Genomic DNA, 20,610 nt, shown 5'->3' with positions numbered 1-20,610 from the left:
AGTAAATCACTAAAGTTACCTAATGTCAGAGAATGGTGGAATATAGTGAATTTTTTAAAGCTATACCTTTAGTAGAATGGTAAAGGATACAAACATACAATTTGTTCATAAAAATTGAAAGTTTTGTTTTACGAAAAATAATGTTGAACTTTGACGAACAGCTTTTATTAGGAGTTTTAGGAAAAACTATTTAGCTCTTCAACCAAAAGATCTTATAGTTTCATAGCATTGTAGAATAATAGTTAAACGATGCACAGAAAACCGATTATGATTTTATCAATTAATAAAAAAAATATGGCATAAACAAAGTGTCCACTTTATAAAACGAACAGTCCTTAATTTTGATTTGATGTTTAAGCTATGTATGTTTCTTGTTTGAAAATAGAGTTTAGTAATATAACAAAGACACTTCTAATTCGCTCGATGAAATGATTTCAAATTTACAGAACAGGTTCTTTGTCATGTTTTTGAGAGCTTTATTTAAATCTTACGACTGCTTGGCTGGTTTACAAACTGATAATAACGAACTGTTAGGGAATATTTTGAAAATTCCTCCATAATAGCTCAAACATTCAAATATCGATCGATTCTGTTCCCTCGTTTTAATATTTGTAAGAAGATACTTTATATCTTTTGAATGTTGAGTGACAAATCGATGGACATTTTTCTCGTCAATAACAGTTCTGGACGCAACGTTTGTGTGTATTTTCCTAAATATACATTTATATAAAAAAAAAACCTCTCTTCATATATTTAACCTAAATTTCCCGACTTAGACAACTGTTTTCCGTAATGTGCTTTAGTTTTTGACACGACTCAACGGACTTGTTCCGTTTCAGAATTCGCACGCTCTCTACCTCTCAAGCACGCAAATATTTTCTTCCATCCCATATATACTCCGTTCTTAGTAGTTCAAGTAGTTTGTGCCTGTACAAAAGGGGGACCTCCAGGGGTTAATGGTGCTGCGGGACGAGTTTCCGGTTCCGGAGATATACGATGACTGTGATAGTGTGAATGTGTGTGGGTGAGACCGATAGATAGTGGTGACGAGTAAAAGATATCTATTTCTGCTGTGCTGTTCTGGCTGTTTTTGCTGTTCGCTGCTCGGATAGGCCCGAGAGGCGGCGATGGCGGCTGAGAGTAATGGAGAAGATCTTACTACGTTAGCGGGTACTTCCACCGGATGCTGTGATGGTAGTACAGAAGTAGGCAGGACAGCACGAATGCTACTAAGCTCGGACCGGCCAGGATGGTAGACATACCGTGATGCATCGCCGCTGGGTGTTCTCCTGAAACGAAGGGGAAACGTTACTAGTAGAGGGATTCTGGTGGGTCGTATTTGTTCTTTGTTTTAGTATTTTTCATAACTTATTAGATCGCTTAAGTTATCTTACTTCGTCTCGATGATTCTATCATATTTCACCCGAATTCCAAAAGCTCAAAAAGACCATTCCCATGAAAAGTTTGATAACATTTCATGGGAATGGTCTATGCAGGTGATTGGAATTCGAGCGTTTGGAATTCGCGGGAAATCTGATGTAATCATTAACCCTCAAAGCCCCGGGACAGACCTTTTATTTTCAATCGACTGGTGCTCATAAACAAATAAGCTTAACGAAATTCGGTTTTCACTATGATCGATGGGATGAGTTAGACTTCCTGCGAGCGGGGTTTTCAAAACGGAAGTTCAGGTCTGGACATGTTTTTTAACCGGAAATAAGTGTTCCCTAGTCACATATTCTACAACATTAACAACGAAACCAATGTTTATCGATAAGTTTTAGCTATTTTAAGGCATTATGTAACGGACCAAGGAAAGAATACACTATTGGGTTTATTTTCTTGCATGGGACGAAAGCCGGAACCTGGTTCCGGAAGTACTTTCCGGATAAAAGCCGAGGCCAATGAGCACATGTGAATTAGACCCGAAGCAACATATGCGGCTACTTTAATGTCATGAAATCAAGACAGAAACGTGGTCATCTCTTCATACGTTGATCTCGACTCTACAACAACTCGTTTCAGCGATTCTACACCATTACCCCGAATGTATTATTACCCCGAATGTATTATTACCCCGAATTCCATCACCCCGAATGATATTTCCCCGAATCTAAAATTATTTTGACATGATGATATTGATGACATTTCCTCATGGTTTTGGAATTCGGGGTGATGGGTCGTCCGGGAATTTGGAATTCGGAGTTATGGCGTTCGGGTTAATTGCATTCGGGGTAATGGGGTAGAATCGTTTCAGCATATGCTTCAACCTCCCAAATAACTTCGAAGTGGGGACTTTGTGGTACAGAACTCGGGCAATTTGTCTTTGTGTAGTTGATTCTGGAAAAGCTCACGTAGTTCCGCTACCTCATTGGCTCCATCCCATTACCCGAACGCCACTACCCCGAATAGGTCACTACCTCGAAAGCCACTACCCCGAACGCAACTACCCCGAATAAGCCATTACCCCGAATAGTAAGAGATACAGAGCAGTATCTTATTTTGCGGGCATAACTGCGTCTCTAATGAAAACAGGTAATTAATGGCGCGTGAAATTTGTCGGTAAAATGTTCATTATATATTTTACCTTCTGTTTTATGTCAGCTATTGTTTCGAAATATCTTGTTGGAAACTATCTTCTTCTCATTCTTTTTAAGACAGTGCCTGTTTATCAGCTCAGTGGGCACTTTCGCAGTTCAAGGCTTCATTCCCAAAAAATAGTCATTTTGACACCTACCCACCCTCTCATACCATTTTTTGTATGGAATTTCCACATATTATGTATGGGTTGTAACATTTTAAGGACAATCTCCCACAACTTTTTCTGCCACCTTAAGCGTTACGAAATTTGTGGATGGGCTTTAAATAAAATAGGCCTTTCATTGACTGAAAGCTTTCCTTGTCAATTTACCATCCGGTATTTGGACATATTGGTGGTGTTCATATTTCAATTTAGTTTTTAAGCTAATATTTTCCACTCTTATGAATATAGATTGTGCCATATCATCACATTGTTACAGTGATCATTCACATCATAGCTGCAAACATTTTACCAGAAATATGCCCTTCTTTCTAAAATAGGCTGTTCTTTCAAGTTTTCGGTAGGATAAGCTAGTCACTAATATTTACACATACATCTTTTTTTTAAAGGTATATATCCTGAAGGCATTCACTAAAGTGAATCCTGCTATAATTCTAATCAGAAATTTTCCCTTTCTTTTATCTTCTTGTATTAAAACAGACAGTTTTCTTATGGATTTGCTCACCATTTTTCTGCCATCATCATTTCTTCATTGTCTTGATTAAAAAAAATTGTTTGTGGAAATTCAAATTAATAATCCCACAAACCAACAAAAGTTTTCACTGTAGCGGCAATCAGAGGCCGCCGATTTTCAAACATATACAAGTGTACAAGTGCTATAGCGGAACGATTGTCTATCGGGTTGGTCTTTAAGCGGGTTCCATAGAACACCACTTGCAGCGAATATCTCATTTCCATCTTTTACGAAATAAGCCTGACACCTACAAATGAGTGAAGGAAGATGAGTGGTTCCACGCCGTTTCGCACACCCGATTATTTTTGTATTTTTTGAATCGCCTGAAAATTTGCATACAGATTCTTTATGACCAAAAATTCCATTATGCACTTTCAGACCGCCATTTTGAACCTCGCCTTATTTTTGAGAAGGGCGTATCGGAAAATGCATGGCAAATCTTTAAAAAACTGTAACTCGAAAACGGTTTGTCCGATCGATTTGTGATCTTCTACAAAGTTGTAGGTATTGCCTAGGACTATATGGAGAAAAATATGCACGGTAAAAAAAGTTACAGATTATTTTTTATTTCAAAAACAAAATTTCAAAATCAATTTTCTCCAGAATCGCAGTTTTGATTTTGTTTTTATTTTTGGATATGTTTTAGGAGATAACTTATGTAATTTATTGCACAATGTTTCAAAAGGGAAGAATTATGGACAAAAAAGTTATAATATTTTAAAAAATAGAGGAAAACAATATTATTTTATTTGAAAGTACAGAAAAATTGCAATTGAAAAGTACTTAAGTAAATTTTTCCTAGGTTGCATCAATTTCGAGATATACTCATATTTATATAAAATTTTCAAATAAAAAAAGAAAAATAGGTTCTTTTCAAGCATATTTCGTGTTTCTCCATTCCAGAAAAAAAAATTTGGATTGAGCGAATCGTAGCTAAATCGTTTATTGTTTGATCAAAACATGTATGCTTAAGTATTGAAAAAAGAGTGCACGGTAAAAAATATAAACGATATTTTCAAATGAAAATTTGAAGCTAATAGTTCTTAAAAACCGCAACATTGGTGTTTTTACTTTTTGGATAGATTTTGCGGTTGTTGTAGGTATTGTTTAGGACTATTTGTAAAAAAAATGCACGGTAAAAAATAATGACAGATTTTTTTTAATAAAAAAAAATTAAAATCGATTTTCTATGAAAATGCATCTGTGACTCTTATTATTTTTGGACATGTTTTAGGGGACAACTTATGTGATTTATTGCACAATGTTTCATAATGGAAGAATTATGGACAAAAAAGTTATAATTTTATAAAATATTACAAATATTGAAGAAAATCGAAATAAATGAAAACAATATTTTTCATGTGTTTATTTGATAATACAGAAAATGCATTGGAAGAGTACTTAAGTAAAATTCTTCTAGGTTGCATCAATTTCGAGATATACTCATACTTATATTAAATTTTCAAATAACAAAAGAAAAATAGGCCCTTTTCAAACATATTTCGTGTTACTCCATTCCGGAAAATTTTATTTTGATTTCAACAACACAAACCAAGTCATGTCAAGTACACAACACTTAAGACGGCTTTACAGTTGAGGTTGAAATACGCGTATCTGTCGAAGGATACAATAGTAGAATTAAAAGGAACAGTACTACTCATCTTTTTGTATATTTACAGGCATTCTACTAAACAGGCTCCACAAGGGTTTTCATCACTTTTGCCTGTGTTTGGATTGCTTTTTTTTGGACATGTTTTTTGGACATGCTTTTTTTTAAACGTACTTCATGGGTACAAAAATAATGCGCTATGTTGTCAAGTTTTATCACTGTAGCAATCATTGAAAAAAATGCGGTACAAAAACTTCATGGTGTGAAGTACCTATGTAGTATATAAGGTAAGTCTGAAACCGTGAGGGCATTAGTGTTGTATCAACAGTGATTGTTCAGTGATTGTATGTGACGTATATTTGCCTGTGAAATTGACGTCATACGAAAGAAGATACAGCATTATATTGTGGATTAAGGAGGCGTTTTACAGAGGTATTTATTTTTGTTGTGCGTGAAGCTGTACAAATATCATTTTTCCGCAATGAGTACGATCTTGTCGCGAATCACACTTTTTTGGTCATAAAGAATCTGTATGCAAATTTTCAGGCGATTCAAAAAATACAAAAATTAAATTAAAGAAAAAATTCGTCATGTTCGGTGGAATTGCTCAGATGGTATCGACGTCCAATAAGAGACTTTACTCTATTTTAATTTGTGCATATCATAGCTGTCACCCTTCTTTTCAAAATATGCTGTTCTTCAGAGCATTGCAATGTGGCTGTGTAAATCTCACCATCTTTTTTTTTTTTTTTCCCTCATCTGTAGAGCCTTTTAACCACTGCTTCCATTATTTAGGAATATTGTGGTATGACCCATATTTTATTTGGTGCTCATCAAATATCCTTTCACAATTGAGATGTGATAGACATTGGTTGATGTGTCACACTGTCCCAACTGGGCACAACTCGTTTTATAAAGTCTATTACCCTATTAGGACTACCTTGCCAAATTTCCAAGGGCTCTAATAACCCTTTTCCAAATGTTAACGTTCTTTGATTAAGCAATGCTCCGCAGTTGCAGAGTAAATGCTCAGCAGTTTCGTCTTCAGCTTGACAAAAACGACACTCAGAGGATTGTATTTTTCCTATATTTTTAAGATGATACCTGCATGGGCAGTGACCGGTCATCAGGCCAGTTATTACCCTAAGATTTCCTTTATTAAGATTCAGTATAGCCCGGGCTTTAGCTAGACTGGGTTTTATGAATCTTTTCGCTTGCTTGGATGTATCCGTGGCGTTCCAATTGGATTCTACCATGGACATTTCCCAATTTTTCAGTTTCATCCTGAGAGTGCACTCAGGAATACCACAGAACGGTTCAGGGCCGACAAAGCTCGAAGCTGCACCCTGTCTTGCTAGATTGTCGGCGATTTCATTCCCCTCAATTCCACAATGGCCGGGCACCCAGTACAATGTAACTTCGTTCCTACTGGCCAATTGCTTCAAAGAAAGAATGCATTCCCACACTAACTTTGATCTACATGTGAATGCCTTTAGAGCATTCAAAGCTGCTTGACTGTCTGAGAAAATACAGATCTTTGCAAACCTATAGTTTCTTTTGAGACAAACATTTGTACAGTCAATGATGGCTTGTATTTCAGCTTGGAACACGGTGGGACTGCGCCCCATAGCGATTACCTTGCTGATACCAGGACCGAAAACTCCAGCTCCGGTATTGTCGCCCATCTTTGACCCGTCGGTATAAAACACAATAGAACCTGCACGTAAACTTGGCCCACCAGAATCCCAAGTATAGCGGCTTGGTTTAACCACTTTAAAGGGAACATCATAGTTGGTCTTCGTTGTCATCCAATCTTCTATTGTTTTGTTATCTAAATTCAAATTGAATTCCTTGATGATTCTCATGTGACCAATCAAATCACCATCTAGTATTTTATTATAACGAATAAACTGCAAGGCATTTTTTGCAGCTTGCAGTTTAATGAATTGATGCAAAGGCAGTATATTAAGAAGGGCATCCAAGGCAACCGATGGTGTACTTTTCATTGCCCCTGTCATTGATATACAAGCAAGTCTCTGCAACTTAGCCAGCTTCTTCTGAGCGGTTACCTCATTTGTCTTGGGCCACCATACCAGTGAAGCATAACTAATTTTTGGTCGGACTATTGCTGAATAAATCCAGTTTACCATATTAGGTCGCAGTCCCCAAGTTTTTCCTAGGGCTTTATTGCAGACCCATAGGGCATTAGTACCCTTACTTATGACCTTGCTCAGATGAGAGTTCCAGTTCAATTTCTTATCCAAAGTAACACCAAGGTGTTTAACTTCTTCCGAAAATTGAATTTGAACTCCATTCAAAGAAGGCTGTATAAGCTTTACCTTTTTCCTTCTGGTAAAAGGCACGATAGTAGTTTTTGAAGGGTTTACGTTTAACCCCTCTTTCCTACACCATTTGAGAGTAATGTTTAACGCAGTTTGCAACCGATCGGAAATCGTGTTATCAAACTTTCCACGAACTAAGATGGCCACATCGTCGGCATATCCTATTACCTCAAAACCTTGATCTATTAAATTTCTAAGGAGTTCGTCTACTACAAGAGACCACAGTAAGGGCGATAACACTCCTCCTTGAGGACATCCCTTCGTAGATCTTATAGATATTTGCGCACCTCCTAGATCAGCAGAAATTGTGCGACCCTTGAGCATGGTCATAACCCATTCGATAACACTTTTATCCAAGCCCCTTGCTTCCATGGCTGAACTCATAGAGCTATAGGATGCATTATCGAATGCTCCTTCAATATCGAGAAAAGCAACCACGGCTATTTCTTTGGCTTCAAGAGATTTCTCGATTTTATTTACCAGCGACTGCAGCGCCGTAATGGTAGATTTACCTGATTGATACGCAAATTGGTATTTACAAAGAGGCATTTCTATTAAACTTGTTGACTTGATGAAGTCATCAATTATTTTTTCCATTGTCTTTAAAAGAACAGAGGAAAGGCTTATAGGTCTAAAGGCTTTGGGAGTTGTTTTATCCTTTCTTCCAGCTTTTGGAATGAAGACAACTCGAACCTTTTGCCACGCTTTTGGAATATATGAAAGCGCAACACTTGCTTTGAATATTTCGGTTAAGAGCGGACAAAGCGTCTCTTTTCCTTGTTGCAGTAAGGCTGGGAAAATATCATCTTTCCCGGCAGATTTGAAAGGCTGAAAAGAACTCAATGCCCATTCGACCCTCGAAGGCGTGAAGATTTCACAAGCTTTCTGATAGGCATTTATCGACCATACATGTCTTGCCTCATCTGAGACCTGTTCTTCATCCGAATATGGGATCGATTCAGGGAAATGAGTTCTCATCATTACTTCCAGTGTTTCAGAAGAGTCAACAGTATAACTGCCGTCTTCTTTTTTAAGGCAACCTAGACCATTTGAATGGTCTTTTGAAAGGACTTTGTGCAGCCTTGCAGCTGCAGGAGCGTTGTTGATGGTTTCACATACCCGTCTCCAGTCCTTACGTTTGGCGTGCCTTAGTTCTCTGTTGTATTCTGTTAGGGCTTTTTTGTATTCAACCCAATCTAAAGTGATCTTTGCTCTATTGAACAACCGCCTGGATTTCTTCCTCAATCCTGCCAGCTTGTCATTCCACCAAGGCACATCCCTGTTAGATGACCTTTGTTGAATAGGACAGCTAGCATGATAAGATGAGACCATTTGGTCAATGATCCCATCAGAGGCATTTTCCAGTTGTGAAACAGTCGTGAACTGTTCACCGTTATACGAATTCTTATTCGTTAAATGAAAACGATAGAGATCCCAATTGGTTTTCTTCGGGTTTCTATAGCTTTCTGTTATTTCTGATCCAGCTTTAAAATCGAACCGGATTTGTTTATGATCTGACAATGATTCTTCATCAGAAACATGCCAGTTCACAATCTTCTCCGATAACAAGTCGCTACAGATCGTGAGATCAAGAACCTCTTGTCGGATAGAGTTTACAAAAGTAGGAGAATCACCTCTATTACATATGTCTATGTTGTTAGACGACATGTAGTTTAAAAGATCTTCTCCTCTTTTATTAATATCGGTGCTGCTCCAAATTGTATGATGGGCATTTGCATCGCACCCTATTATAAATTGGGCATTAATTTTCTTACAGTAGTTGACAAAATGAACGACAGAGCATGGAGGCACATCTTCAACATCTCCAGGAAAGTAAGCAGAAGCAATACATACCTCCGTTTTCCCACGGATAGTTGGCACCTCTACTTTGATCGCAACAATGTCTCTACGGATAAATTCTGTGATTGGGACAAATTTTGTGTCCCTCACCATAATTAGAAGACAAATTCAAACATAACTTAGTGTGTAACAATTATTTGCTGAAAATCTAGCTACTTTTTTATCTTCTAATATTTGAAAAACACATTGTTGAGCCAAACTCGTTTAACACTCATAAGGAATTGTGCAATTAACTCCCACTCTCACTAGAATAAGTCTCCAAATGTTATGCATTCGGGGTAATGGCGTTCGGGGTAGTGACTCATTTGGGGTAGTGGAGTTCGGGGTAATGACCCATTCGGGGCAATGCCTTTCGGGGTAGTGGCGTTCGGGGTAGTGGCGTTCGGGGTAGTGTCATAGAGTCACCTCATCAGCAGCGCTCCCCGTTAAATGCAATAGCATTATCCGATAAAAGGTCAGATGGGATTCCACGCTGACTGGTAAACAGAAGAAAATAACGATTGTCCGACATTTCCCCGAAAACCATTTCCCCAAATGGTTTCTTCCCGAAGGATTTCCTCCGAATAAACTGTTTCCCGAATAAACTGTTTCCCCGAATGTACCGTTTCCCCGAAATCTTTTTAAAAAGACATTTGATAAAATAATGAAAAGATTGATTTGAATCGAAAAACGAAAGATGAGATATTTGGAGTGAAAATTGATGACAGTTTTTACGGACAGGTCTGCTTTTAAAATATGTTAAAAAAGTTAAGTTTGGTATTCAAACTTTATTATGCTAAGAATCGTAATAATAATACATAATATGTTTCGAAAGAACATTCAAGAGATGAACAAATCTGACGCTTAATGTTGTTTGTTCGAACATAATTCATCTTAATGACATCTGGCTGAACGGGCAAAGGCAGAATAATGAAATAAAGTTTGAATTGTTGAAAACAGTTTGCAGAAATCAAAGACGTGACCCTAATGAGATCTTCACTGCATGAAAACTTAGAAAGAATGAATGAGTCACTAATGTCGTTTTCATTTTTAGGAACTGGGTCAGTGATCAACACATAAACAAACCAACGTCAAGCAAATTGTAACTCGGTCGAACCTGAATCGGGTTGGAGTTGAAACTGTGATTAAGAGCGACCAGTTCCAAGTTTCGCCAGTTCCAACCTAGGCTGAAAAACGAATTCGACATTAGTTGATTTGGGACGCATCTGACTGCCCAGCACACCGTATCCAGGCTATCATTCGATCATTATTTCCGCGTTTGTAGATTGTATTTCTTAAAAAATAAGCAGATGTTTTTTTTTAACTACAACTGAGAACGTAAGAAACTTGTTTTCAATTTTATATAAATATCTTCTTTAGAACATAGGTTGTTCTTCTTTATATTACTGGTCTAATAATCATTGGCATCGAAATAGTTGATAATTTTAAAACTCTCACCTTTTTATCATCGTAGGCGATTCTTTGAAGCTTTGCTGGTTTGATATAGTTCTGCTTGCAGCTGCTACTAAATTTATCATAAATTTGCCCTTCTTCTATTTGAAGGCTGTTCTTCATAGATAAAATTATCAATATAAATTAACAGAGCTACTGAAACTTTAATCAGATTTTTTTTTGGTAATTACATGTTATTGAACTAGTAGAACATTGTCATTGTGAGAACGAATACTACAGATTCTAATATTTTCATCCATTATTTTCAATGCTTTCGATCTACTCTTTATTAAGTTTTTTTCAAATAGGCGAATTTTTCTGTTTAATTAGTGATTATTAGCATTTTTAGTATTCATTACTAACATGTTCTCTGTATTTAACGTTTTCAACTAGATGACCCATTGAGGAACGTTTTGAAAAAAATGTTTCTATCCAAGACATAAAAAAAAAAATTATCTGGAAAACTTATACTTATTGTCAGGGGGAGAAGAAAGACTAGAAGGGAGACTCAAGGTTTAATTATGTAGAGCAAGATTTAATACATTCTAAGGATCAATGGTTTCACTGTAGCTACTGTCACTAAGTATAATGAAATTACGTTTAACCTAGTGAACACATGGCACGAAAACGTTTGGCCAAATAAGGCATCTTTTTGTAATAATGCGAAACAATGTGAAAGAACAGCCTATTATTAAAAGAAAAAAATTGAGGAATATCAGCTAAGTGTCAATGAATATTGGAATAGTATAAATAAGGAACAGCCTATTATTCTAAGAAGGCAAAACTTAGCCGAATGTTCATTCGTCCAAATGTTCATAAGCCAAATATCAATACTCCAAAGATACCGCTTTAAATTAAACTGCCTATCATGTGCTCGCTTTTTTCATCAGGCTATCACAAAAATGAATCTAAGTTGTTTTGAGTCAAATGCTCGTTGAACATCTGTTACATTAAACACATGGATTTTTATAACAAATTAATCAATTTTCGTCTAATCTAACACGTTAAACACTTTTTGGCAGCAGGAACATGGATTGCTTTCAGTATGTCATTTACATTACGATTTTTTCGGGGAAATGGTACATTCGGGAAAACAATTTTCGGGGAAATTGTTCATTCGGGAAAACGTCATTCGAGGAAATTGCATTCGGGGAAATGTCGGACAATCGAAAATAACTACTGAATACCAAACTAAGGTATTCCATACCAGATAATTTCCAATACTTACAACCTGAATGAGGGATGAATGAACCCTGCATAAGAGGTAAAATACCTCAAATAATACTTTCTGCAGGATTCAGGAAAGGTCAATCTACTCGGGATACTATTCAGTCGGTCTTTCATACAGCTGAGGTGGCAATCGAGCATTAAAAGAGCGATATCCGTTTTTACGCGGTTGCCAGTGCCACTCTAGACGTGAAGAATGCGTTCAACAGAGCAAGTGGGGAAGCGATAGCCCACGCACTTCACCACCTCAATATACTGCTGCAGATGTGTGAGCTTACTGAGGCTGCCCCTTCCGACGGGTGTTTAGATTGTTGGCTTTGCCGACGAGATCACCATAGTGGTCTATGGCAAATCTATGGAGGAAATAAAGTTGACAGCAGCGCACTCTATCTCCATAGTTGTAGAATGGATGAGATCTAGGAAACAAGGAGTGGCCCATTACAAGACGATCCCTTAGACATCTTGGGGTAATGATCGATGCCAAGCTCAGCTTTGCTATCCACGTTGACTATGCTAGGAAAAAGGTGTCTTTGGTTATAGCGGCGCTATCGCTGTAATTGCCAAAAAACGAAATCTTGTGGCAGGCGTGGCGCTATCCATACTGAGGTATGGAGGACCAGTCTAGTCAAAAGCGCTTCGAACGAGCAGAAACCGGAGAGATACCACAGGAGTCCGCAACGCGTGTAAAGAAATAACGCGTATAAAGAAATAAATTAAATCACAGAGGAAGGACATCAAAGAATAAAAAAAATCGGATTCTGTTGATCCTTAGATTTTTGTTGCAAATTACCATTTAATCTCTGATAAATTTAAGCTTGGATGTCGGTTCTCTGTTAACATATTATATTTCTAAATACGTATTTACTATACATTTCATATTATCTTATTACATAACATTTCATTATACAGCCATTCCATGAAAAAACAATCTAGTGGGTCTCCGAATTCCGTGCAAATTTGCTATTTTGTTCCTTATCTGAAATAAGGATACACGCATTTTTGGATTTTTTGATTAGGGTGATCATTTCCGAAATAGGGTGACCAGAAAAATCGCGATTTTGAAAAAAAAATATTTAAAAAAAAACTATAACTTTTGAACCATTCGACCGATTTTCAATTTTTTTGGACGAAATGAAGGCTAAAGATTTTGACTTTTCAGGAAAAATATAAAATTTCACAAAAATTGTGTTTTTTACATGAAAAAACTCAATAGTTTCCGTTTTTTCGTGTTTTGAAGGCCTCGGAACCAAAGGGGCTATCGCTGTTCTCATTATTTCTTGAAAGTTCAGAAAATTTTACGTATACTGTAAAATTTTCAGCGATGTATGTTTTTTAGTTTTTGAGATATATTTTTTTGAAAATAAAATATCAGTCATTTTTTATCGGCACACACTGTAGGTCTCAGCGCATTAGATATCTCTTCTTCTTCTTTCTGGCATTACATCCCCACTGGGACAGAGCCTGCTTCTCAGCTTAGTGTTCGTATGAGCACTTCCACAGTTATTAACTGAGAGCTTACTATGCCAATGACCATTTTTTGCATGCGTAATATCGTGTGGCAGGTACGAAGATACTCTATGCCCTGGGAAGTCGAGAAAATTTCCAACCCGAAAAGATCCTCGACTGGTGGGATTCGAACCCACGACCCTCAGCTTGGTCATGCTGAATAGCTGCGAGTTTACCGCTACGGCTATCTGGGCCCCGTCTATCGTGTTTTGAAGGCCTCGGAACCAAAGGGGCTATCGCTGTTCTCATTATTTCTTGAAAGTTCAGAAAATTTTACGTATACTGTAAAATTTTCAGCGATGTATGTTTTTTAGTTTTTGAAATATATATTTTTTTGAAAATAAAAAATCAGTCATTTTTCATCGGCACACACTGTAGATCTCAGCGCATTAGATATGTAATGTTTAAAAAAATTATAACTTTTGATCAGCTTAACCGATTTCCAATATTTTGTATGTAATGAAAGCTTAAAATTTCAACTATTCAGACAAAATTGAAAAATCTGATAAAAATGTGTTTAAACGTGAAAAAATATAAAAATTTCATTCATATATTTTAAGGTGAAAATTTTTTTTTTCAAAGTTTTCTATTTTATTCTATTTTTTCTGAAAAGTTGAGACCTTAAGCTATCATTTCATAAAAAAAGATTGGAAATCGGTTGAGCTGTTCAAAAGTTATGATTTTTTTTAAACATTACAAATCTAATGCGCTGAGATCTACAGTGTGTGCCGATGAAAAATGACTGATTTGTTATTTTCAAAAAAATATATTTCAAAAACTAAAAAACATACATCGCTGAAAATTTGACAGTTTACGTAAAATTTTCTGAACTTTTAAGAAAAAATGAGAGCAGCAATAGCCCCTTCGGTCCCGAGGCCTTCAAAACACGAAAAAACGGAAACTATTGAGTTTTTTCATGTAAAAAACACAATTTTTGTGAAATTTTATATTTTTCCCGAAAAGTCTTTAGCCTTCATTTCGTCCAAAAAGATTGAGAATCGGTCAAACGGTTCAAAAGTTATAATTTTTTTAGAAATAAAAATTTTGTAAAATCGCGATTTTGCTAACCAAAAAATCCAAAAATACGTGTATCCTTATTTCGGATAAGGAACAAAATAGCAAATTTGCACGGAATTCGGAGACCCACTAGATCGGTTTTTCATGGAATGGCTGTATAAATAAATGTAATATTTATTGGGACGGGTGGGAGCATCAGGGCATCATTGAAGTTACAACTGGACAATGAAGTGGAGTGCCAATCGGAGTCAGGAGAGAGAATATTATTCGTTCGCGACTAATACTTTTCTCTCCAACAGTTGTAAAAGATTAGACGCGCCCTTCTTCGAACCAACCATCCCGTGGAAAGCACGACAAGTACTGCAAGTTTCAATATTCAATCCGTTGGATCAAACTGTTGAAAGGAGATTTTGGCCCTTCATACAGCGGTATGTTGAATTCAGATTGGTAATGAAATTTGACCTTACTGTTGAGTGGAACCGCAAGCAGAGCAAGACTCAAGTAAGGATGGTGGCTACCTACATACATACACCCGATTCTGTTTTGCACGGGGGATGCGTACCGTGCAAAAAAAAGTTTTCAGTTCAAAATTTCAAAAACCGTTCTAAAAAAGTAACACCATTTCTCGACGTTTAATGCAAAAATAAGGTTTTGGTGGAAAAAAAATGTATGGAAATTTTTTTTGCTCGGCCGTGTAAAAAAATGCGTGTAAAAACAGAATCGGGTGTACATACATAGGACTTCAGATCTACAAGCAAAAACAAAGATCTCTCGGAGGTTTATAAACACTATGTTTCGCCATATGGGCATAGAGAAACAAGTTGTGTCACGTTTTAAGATCTATGTTTGTTCAAGAACCACTTGGAGTATAGGACATCAGATCTACATGTGATGCGCATGATCTGTTGGAGGTAACCACACTGCCGTTATACGCATAATTGTCCCATGTTACATTTTGTGCATTTTGACTTTTTATCATCAAACAGTTTATTTTTAAGTATAGTTTTAGAAAAAAACCCACCAAAAATTAACTTTGTTCGGAAACTCAATGAAAAGGAAGCCAAGTCATTTTGTTGAATTTCCACGCATAACTGTCCCACTACTGTATTTCTACGCATAACTGTCACACTATACAATTCGCTGCGCTGAACTCGAGCAAAATATTCAGTAAGCAGTTTTGAATTAGCTGGTGTTGGGGAAAATCGTTTTGAACATCTTCTTATGTTGGCTTTACATCCCATGTGGAACACAACCCGTTTTATGTGTTTGAATTATTGGGATGCATTCATCATTCATGCGAGCCTGACGTCAAATTTGATTGAAATTTTCAATATCAAAATATTATTTCCCATCCGTTTTTCAATGAATTTCAGTTGAATTTTCAGGGTCGATCACAAAATTCTTCTAGTTTTTGGAACCGTGGTCATCGATTAGACATTTATCGTAATTTTGGATTCATCACGGGAAGTACTGAAATAATCCCACTTGAAGAATCAGTAACCACTTTAATTTGGAGTGGCTGGCTTGCGACAAATCAACTTCATGATTTAACAAACGAAGTCTAAATAAAAATAGTTCGACCGATATTGGATGACTTGCCACATGCTGGGTTGTTCCGTATACCGGTACACTGGTGGAAGTGGCCATTTTATTGGCGAATCTGAAACCTGGCCTGCGACATATCAATGTCAAAAGTGGTTCAAATCAAGTCTTAAGGTGGTTCAAATGTATTTGAATGACTTGACCACATGTCGGATTGTTCCGAATTCCCGATTCCCTGGGGGAAATGGCCACTAAACTGTCGGTTCTGAAACCTAGCTGGCAACATTAAACTTCATAAATTCCCAAATCAAGGCTAAAGAAGTGTAACTCAAAGGTTCTTGGAGGACGTGATAACATGCCAGGTTGTTTTGGATACCCTGTTCCCCAGAGAAAGTGGCCATTATATTGGCGGTTCTGAGACTTGCCACATATCAAACGTGATGAATTTGCAAATCAAGTCAAAAGAAGAATAGTTCAAGAGGTTTCAGGTCATCACATACTGGGTTATTACGGATAACTGGTTCTTCGGCGCAAGTGGCAAATATGTTGGCGGTTCTTAAACCTAATTTGCGATGTATCAAATATCATGATTTTGAAAACCAAGTCCAAAGAAATGTCAAATCGTGTGATGATTTGTATCGTGAATTTTGAGTTAAATATTAATTCCGCAGAATAACCTTGAATTCGAAGATGAGTTTCTGTCAAGCTTGTAGCTGGAAGAGTCGATATAGGAATTTATTACATCTTATAAACTCTCTAACTTTTTTTTTTTTGTTTCTGTTCGGGATGAACCACTGCGACCAGTTTTCTTTGATCTTTTGTGGTATACCCGTGTCCTTTGTTTAGTGCATGTCGTTCTACTCTATTACTATTGAGAAATAATGAAGTAGTCGTTTTTTATACATATATCATTCTTTACCATTTTGCATAGAGCCTCTTTAGTAAAAGATAGCGCTATTTATACCTTTTGGAGAAAACAGTTTGTCACCATCAAACTCTCAAAAGCGCGCCCCTTAATCAGGTTCGGCTACTAAGCTGTTTGAATGATACTGATTTTGACCATGCATCGGTACTCTAGCGTATCAAATTATTGCTTCTACTTATAAGGTTCAAAGTCGTTTTTTTGAAACTGTGAACAGGTTTCATCGCATAAGACATTTGGATTCCTTGAAACAAAAAGCTTATTTTAGAAGTTAAGAGGTCTGCTACTCCACTGATTCGGAATCGTTTCCCTCCTAGATATCGGAAGATAAACTCTTGAACTTGGACAAACAGGTGGATCTTAGTGGCTTGTTACTCTCTTATACTCTTCCGACCGTATCTTATAAGTATTCACAAGAACAGATACAGCAAGAGTACAATTTGGTAGATCTTAACCCGTAACGCACCTCGAAAAGGTGATCTACCCGCGTTACGGGTAACTCTCTAACTCTCTAACTTACTCATCCACTCTTCCTATCACTAACTCATACATTTTCTCATTATCACACATACAGAAAACTTTGCTTTTCATCTCATACTACAAAATCGTATTTCTTCACTTCCCCACACGTGGCTCCGTTTGGCATATGTCACTTGAGCCTTTATTAGGTGCCTTAACATAGTCTTGAGGTTATACGTCCTCTACATTCGGTACAATATATGAGAACGGTCATCTACAGCAGTATGCTTAGCACATAATTGGTCACTACTTTCAGTGGGACTGTTATGCGTATAAATTCACCAAAAACCTCGTATTTCTAGGCATAGCAGTCCCACTTTGAATTTCGTAGCTAAATTTACTTTTTTCCAGTAACACAAACTCTTGACTCTAATAAACACGCTATTCTTTATACTATTGTACAGATTTTAATTCAATTTACCACACACCTGGTCAATACGAGGACTAAATGAGTTAAAATCTTTAAACGCGTTTTTCTCGATTGCATGTTTTAGAACATGGGACAATTATGCGTATAACGGCAGCACACAGCGTAGTTTAATTAAATTCTATCAAATTTTGTATCCAAGGACTTTATAAGCCTATTCAGGAACTCCTTTGATTATAAATCAGCAGATATTCAAGTGTAATCAATGATCTCTAAAGGAATAATAATCATACATTTCATATAACTGAAAATCCAAACAAATGAAAAAGATATTCAAAAATCCCGATGAGGAAAGGCCGTAGTCTATGGAACGAGCTATTTTAATTATTCCTAAAATAGTTAATTGATCACGCTTGGTAATAAGGAACTTCTCTAGTGACAAAAAATTGCTCTTTTAATTTCACTAGAAATACTGAGCTATATAAGATTTATTTATAAATAAACGATGAAATGATAACTTGAAAAGAATCATAAGAGATATTCAGGAACAATCAAAAAGTTAATTGTGTTCTCGAACAAAGTATACATTTGTTCGTGCGTTATTGTGACAAGCTTTTCATGTCATCAAGCTTATCCATCACCCCTGCCCTCGATATCCGCTAATCCCCAATCGCAGACGATAAAGGGAAGAAACTCAATCGACTGCAATCGACGACACCTACCATTCAGTATGTGCACCCGGACCGAGGCCGGATTGGCATTGGAGGGTTCACAAGTGTACAGCCCGGAATCGCTGGCTATCGCTTTCTGTACCAGCAATCGGCTGCTGGTCAGGACGCCTTTCTCCGTCACCAGCGAGATGCCGCCTCGGGGCGAATCAAAGTTGATGTCCTGCAACGAGAGTGAGTGGGGAAAATGGAAAATGCAATGTCAGTTGCACGCACGCGGTGCGCTTATCCGTAGCTGCAGGAGAGGAACCGAAGAAACTGCGCTGCATTGCGCTATGGACCACAAATCACAATTTCGCGACAAAAATTAAAAAGCCATTTTTTTCATTCCTTTATTAGTATCAATTTTTTTAATGGAGTTTTCAATTAACCAATCATCTTCTAAATATATAAAGCACTTGTCGTGGCAATAGACGATTGCAGCGATTTGTGTCTAATTGGTTATTAATTTAATTCGCCATTTTTTCAATGTTGCAACATTGGATATTTTATGTAATTCATTAGTACTATACCAGGGAGGGAGCTCCAGAATTATTTACAAAATTTTATATCTCTTTTTGAAGTTGTCTTTTCAACGTTTTGCTGATGTGTGCATGAAATTAAACGAATAGTTTCGACATGTTGGAAGCCTTAGAAGAAAGTTTTAAAATGGCAAGAAACATTAGGAATCTTTGAATTTTGTCGCGAAAAGACCCATAGTGAATAGTGCACCGTCGTCGGCACGTCATTTGACCTGTTGGTGACGGTTCCCGGCGAGGATACTTACGTCTCGATTGTGCTTCCAGATCACGGCTGGCGGTGGCTCCGGAGCGTACTTCACTATGCAGGTGAGATTTATCGTCGAGCCTTTATTGATAAATAAATCAGGCCCGCCATTAATCTCTGTCACTGGTTCTTGACGTGGAAGATGACCTCCCCCGAGGTGTTGGTGGTGGTGTTTTGGCAGAGGGTCGTCCAATCGATGGGGATGATGCAAAGTCATGCAAAGAGAAAAAGGGAGATCACAGGAAAAGATGAGAAACAGATGGTTCGATTGATTGGAATAAATCGTTTCTATTGCTTCCGTTGCGAGCTGGCACCGGAAGAGCAGAGTCGAGCGCCCTGATTTGGAAATGTATTGAATCCAATCTGGCACGCACACCGCTTCGTGTTCGAGCTGCAGAAACAGACAACGCTTTTCTAAATTTATATGCTCGAGGCACACGTCATGAACTTAAGGGACTATGGCAAATCCGAAAACTATGTGACGAGGCTTTTTCAATATTTTTGTGGGTTTTATATTTCAATTTGAGTTCTCTCATAACATAACCAACGAATCATCTTCAATGATTGTTGTAAAAAAAATATAGGTTGACTGCATAAGTATACAGAACCAGTATAGATGCCAGTGATGTAACTAACACCAATTTTGACATAGCTTTTGGGATCCGGTAATTCGTTTTTTAATTTTTGTGATTCGTCTTGCTTACACAATTTGTTTGCAAACATGAAATATTTTTGTATACATGAAACAATGGAACGAGAAAAAAAAAATCATTGAGTGTACCTTGGAGCAGCTAGTTTCACTCTTAATCTACACCATTGAGTACTGAAACAAAACTAAAGCACGGTGCTCCCCGAAAGATAATTATCAGAAAAAAATCGTCATCAAATATTTACTCAGCAGTCGATTTTTATGGTTATGCTGCATGTTTGAACAAAATTAAAAAAAATAACTTGCGAAATTTAAACGGGTTTCCATTTTTTCTGCAGAATTGAAAAACAAATTTAATTAAGTTTTTAAGTTTTTAAAATTCAAAGAGGAGATGTTTTATTGCGGTGGGGTTATTGTCATAGATGGTTTAAAAATAGCGAATTTTTGAAATGCTGGACGCCAATATCTCAGAACCAGTTTTATATAAAATTCTTTGTTCGGATGCTTCTAAATTCTGATGATTTGGAATATTGATGTCTTCGGCGAAGACTCTAAAAACTATACTTCCATTACTAGCCTAGTTCAGCGCTAGTGAGCATTTAAATTTATATGTTGGCTCATGTAGTATTGATAGAAGGGTTGTTTTCGGTTGTAGGAGACAAAGTGGAAGGACAAAAGGTAGAATGACAAACGGTCTAATTGATAAATGTGGTAATGGACAAAAGGACGAGTAGAAAAATTGCTTTTTTTTAGTTTGAAGTATGGAATCGACACATTTTTATCTTTAACAAAGGCCGTTTTTTAAATTTTATTGTCGAAAAGATTGTTGTATACTTAGCTGCTTACATTTT

At 36.9% G+C, this 20,610-nt stretch overlaps 1 protein-coding gene across 3 annotated transcripts in view; it reads right to left on the bottom strand.

Annotated features, from left to right (window-relative positions):
- Positions 1-730: 730 nt before the first annotated feature.
- Positions 731-20,610, bottom strand: part of LOC5567664 (zwei Ig domain protein zig-8) — a 649,981-nt gene continuing 630,101 nt past the window's right edge. The window contains exons 7-9 of one of the 3 annotated variants that reach the window (XM_021850384.1): positions 19,112-19,239; positions 18,340-18,508; positions 731-1,289 (exon numbers count right to left, since the gene is read on the bottom strand). In XM_021850384.1, the coding sequence (XP_021706076.1) occupies positions 1,159-1,289; positions 18,340-18,508; positions 19,112-19,239 (428 nt within the window). In that variant the 3' untranslated portion in view covers positions 731-1,158. The remainder of the gene's footprint in view (positions 1,290-18,339; positions 18,509-19,111; positions 19,240-20,610) is intronic. The other 2 variants (XM_021850385.1, XM_021850386.1) reach the window with 2 other exon arrangements.

The sequence above is a fragment of the Aedes aegypti genome, chromosome 3 (assembly GCF_002204515.2).
Source record: "Aedes aegypti strain LVP_AGWG chromosome 3, AaegL5.0 Primary Assembly, whole genome shotgun sequence".
NCBI classification, from domain to species: Eukaryota; Metazoa; Arthropoda; class Insecta; order Diptera; family Culicidae; genus Aedes; species Aedes aegypti.
The sequence above is the reverse complement of the archived record's forward strand: the minus strand, read 5'-3'. Positions and strand labels throughout refer to the sequence as shown.